The sequence below is a fragment of the Trachemys scripta genome, chromosome 7, assembly GCF_013100865.1.
Source record: "Trachemys scripta elegans isolate TJP31775 chromosome 7, CAS_Tse_1.0, whole genome shotgun sequence".
In the NCBI taxonomy this organism is placed as follows: Eukaryota; Metazoa; Chordata; order Testudines; family Emydidae; genus Trachemys; species Trachemys scripta.
The window spans coordinates 108,199,031-108,201,871 of NC_048304.1; the positions used below are offsets into that span (position 1 = coordinate 108,199,031).

Below are 2,841 nucleotides of genomic sequence, written 5' to 3' on the forward strand. Positions count from 1 at the left end.
TTATTTATTTATTATTTATTGAGGCTTGCACCGGGGTGAATTTGAGAGTCAGCGTTTAGCAGGAATGTCGGTTGGATGTGGGCCAGTGGTGTCAGACATAAAGGGGGTTTGGTTTGAAATGCTTGCAAGGCAGCTAGGACAGGGAGCTGCCAAGTCTGCTTGCATGGATCAAGACTGGAGAAGTGAACCAGGACATTGCTACAGTCTTACTGCACACAGGTGATGCAATCATTGCATGCAGGAAAATCAGGTACAATGGTCTTGAGCACTACAGGGAAACTGGGCACATTTATCAAACACTGGGGCCAATTTGTGGTTAGGAGAACTTAGAGATTGGATTGATGGAAGGCAGATACCAGGCACTGGGTTGAGGAATACGCCAAGCTAATTGCTGGCATCCCAATGACTGTGCAGGTGAGATGCTCAAGGGTGTTCCCAGAGACAAGCATGGATGAGAGACCCTGGAGATGACTGGTGGACGCTGTTAGCCTGGAGGAAGAAAGAGAGCCCTTAAGTTTTCATAGACTGAGGTGCTGTCATTTCTCCTCACAGATAGGATCCAAAGGAGGGCTGAATTGTAGGGGTTGGGTAGAATATATATTTATTAAGAGGCCATAGGGTAGTTTAGACCTCCCTATTAAAGTTAAAGCTTAATAAAATGGTGGCTTTCTGCATTGAAACCCACCCCTGCACCATTTCTGCATCTGCAGATCAATGGCACTTTGAATCTCATCATTAACTTCACAACCCCAAAAAGCTGGAGTGACATTTGCAATCTCTGCCACCTAATTATCCTGCATCACAATGGATTCGCCTTTAAGAACTGAATTCAATTACTACAGTTCTAGGTTGTCTACTAGTTGTTTTCAGGAGTATGTGTAACTCCCATTAGCATTACTGGTAGTTATCCTCATATGTATGCTATCAATGAGAGAATAGATCAGAGTCTACAGTGCTTATCGCTACTAAAATCAATAATTGTCATATGTTTGGGAGTGACAGTTTAGAGATTCTTATGCTATTTAGAAGTTTGAACTCTAATAAGACACAGGCATCAATCTGAAGATATTATACCTACCTTGGGTATTTTCTTTTCACTTGGGGAAAGTCCTCCCAGGGCTGCAAAAGGGGCTGAGAGCAAATAGCTGAGACGTAAAGGAAAACGGTTAAAATGTCAAGAAAATGCATTATCTGCAAAGGTTCTGCTCATGTCAGTAAAGCATGAGACCAAAACTACATTTTAAAAATTCATACAGTTCCTCCCATTCTCTCAACTAGAAAAGGATCAAATTCTACCCTTTGATTTGGGTGCACAATTCCCAGTGAAGTTAATGGGAAATGCACTGCCATTTTCTGAAGACAGAATTTGACCATTTTGCATTTAAAATCTATAGGCCCTGGAGAGCTCAGCACCTTCAAAAGTCAGATCATAGAGGTCTCAAATTGAGGCACAACGAATTAGTGAGCACATTTGAAAAGCTGGCCTTAACCTTGTGCCTTGGTTTCCACATCTATACAATGGGGATATTTTCCTCTCATGGGGGTTTTTTGAGGCTAAATTCAGTAATGGCCGCAGAGCCCTAGGAGCACCATGGGTAGGAGGACAATGCAAGTATGTGAGGCATCAGAAGGGAGTTTTCCTGCCGCATGCCTGGATCAGCTGCATAGTGTTACAGGAATCATTGTTAAAAACAGAAGTCAATTCTGTGAGATGGGACTTGCTCTCTATTATTAGACACGGAATCATCATTCAGCAGGAAATCTCACTGCTCCTTTCAAATATACTTACCAGTCTGCTGGTTTAGTATCTAGTGAAGGAATCTCGGGAACAAAAGTAGTCAGCTGTGCCAACTCTAGTGATTTCCGAATGGAGACTAAACCAGCAGTAGTCTTTAAGTTAGCCATGATGAATGCTGTTAATAATGGTAAACTTTCTTATGTATTGCTGGTCTTACACACAGCTGGGTAGGGTTGAGGACTAGCTGCAGAAGGCTCACAGCCCCCTTCCCCTGTCATCCACTGCCTTGGATTTCTTCTAGACAGGCTACTGCATCATGTTTCCATGGAAGACACGAGACACAGTCTGTATTGGGACACAAGGGACCATTCTGGTGGTCATCAGATGCAGACAGTTTGTTACTATGACAAGTTCTTTCTATTATGACATCATGAAATCCTTGAAGAAATGATGTATAAAGCATCCTGCAGCTACATTGTAGTAGAAAACCCCCATTTGATGATTCCCCATTTACAACTAGTATTTGAGATGTCATTTAGCCAGTTCTTAATCCATTTAATATGTTTTTTTTTATATTATATAGACTCAACTTTTAAAATCAAATTGCCTTATAAAAGTCGATGTATAGCACCTCAATGCAATTATCTTTTATCAATCAAACTTGTAATCTCAAAGAATGCAATCAGGTTTGACAAGACTGTTTTCCATAAAACTGTGCCGAGTGGCATTAATTATATTCCTACCCTTTACTTCCTTATTAATTGAATCATTTCTCAACTTTTCCATTATTTTGTCTGGGACTGATAGTTACGTGTACCTGTGCATTGCATCAGAAGAACTGTGCTAGCTACATCCATGTGTAAATGCTATTACAGGTCTGTCGCATCTTACACGCATTTAACATGCGCGATTTCAGCTTTACGCGGTTAGCAAAAACAAAAAACAAAACAAAAAAAAGAGAAAAATAACAATTTTAATACTGTTCCTGTAGTGCGGGCGATTCTGCCCACCATTACACTCAATGTAATTTTGACTATACGCGATTTTCGCTTTAAGCGCTGACTGCGGAACGTAACCCCAGCGTAAGAGGCGACAGACCTGTA

At 41.1% G+C, this 2,841-nt stretch overlaps 1 protein-coding gene across 1 annotated transcript in view; it reads right to left on the minus strand.

Moving 5' to 3' along the window:
* The window catches only part of BTBD16 (BTB domain containing 16), a 46,136-nt gene extending 44,231 nt beyond the window's left edge, over positions 1-1,905 (minus strand). The window contains exons 1-2 of the mRNA XM_034776871.1: positions 1,790-1,905; positions 1,079-1,145 (exon numbers count right to left, since the gene is read on the minus strand). Of these exons, the coding sequence (XP_034632762.1) occupies positions 1,079-1,145; positions 1,790-1,905 (183 nt within the window). The remainder of the gene's footprint in view (positions 1-1,078; positions 1,146-1,789) is intronic.
* Between the last annotated feature and the right edge of the window lie 936 nt (positions 1,906-2,841).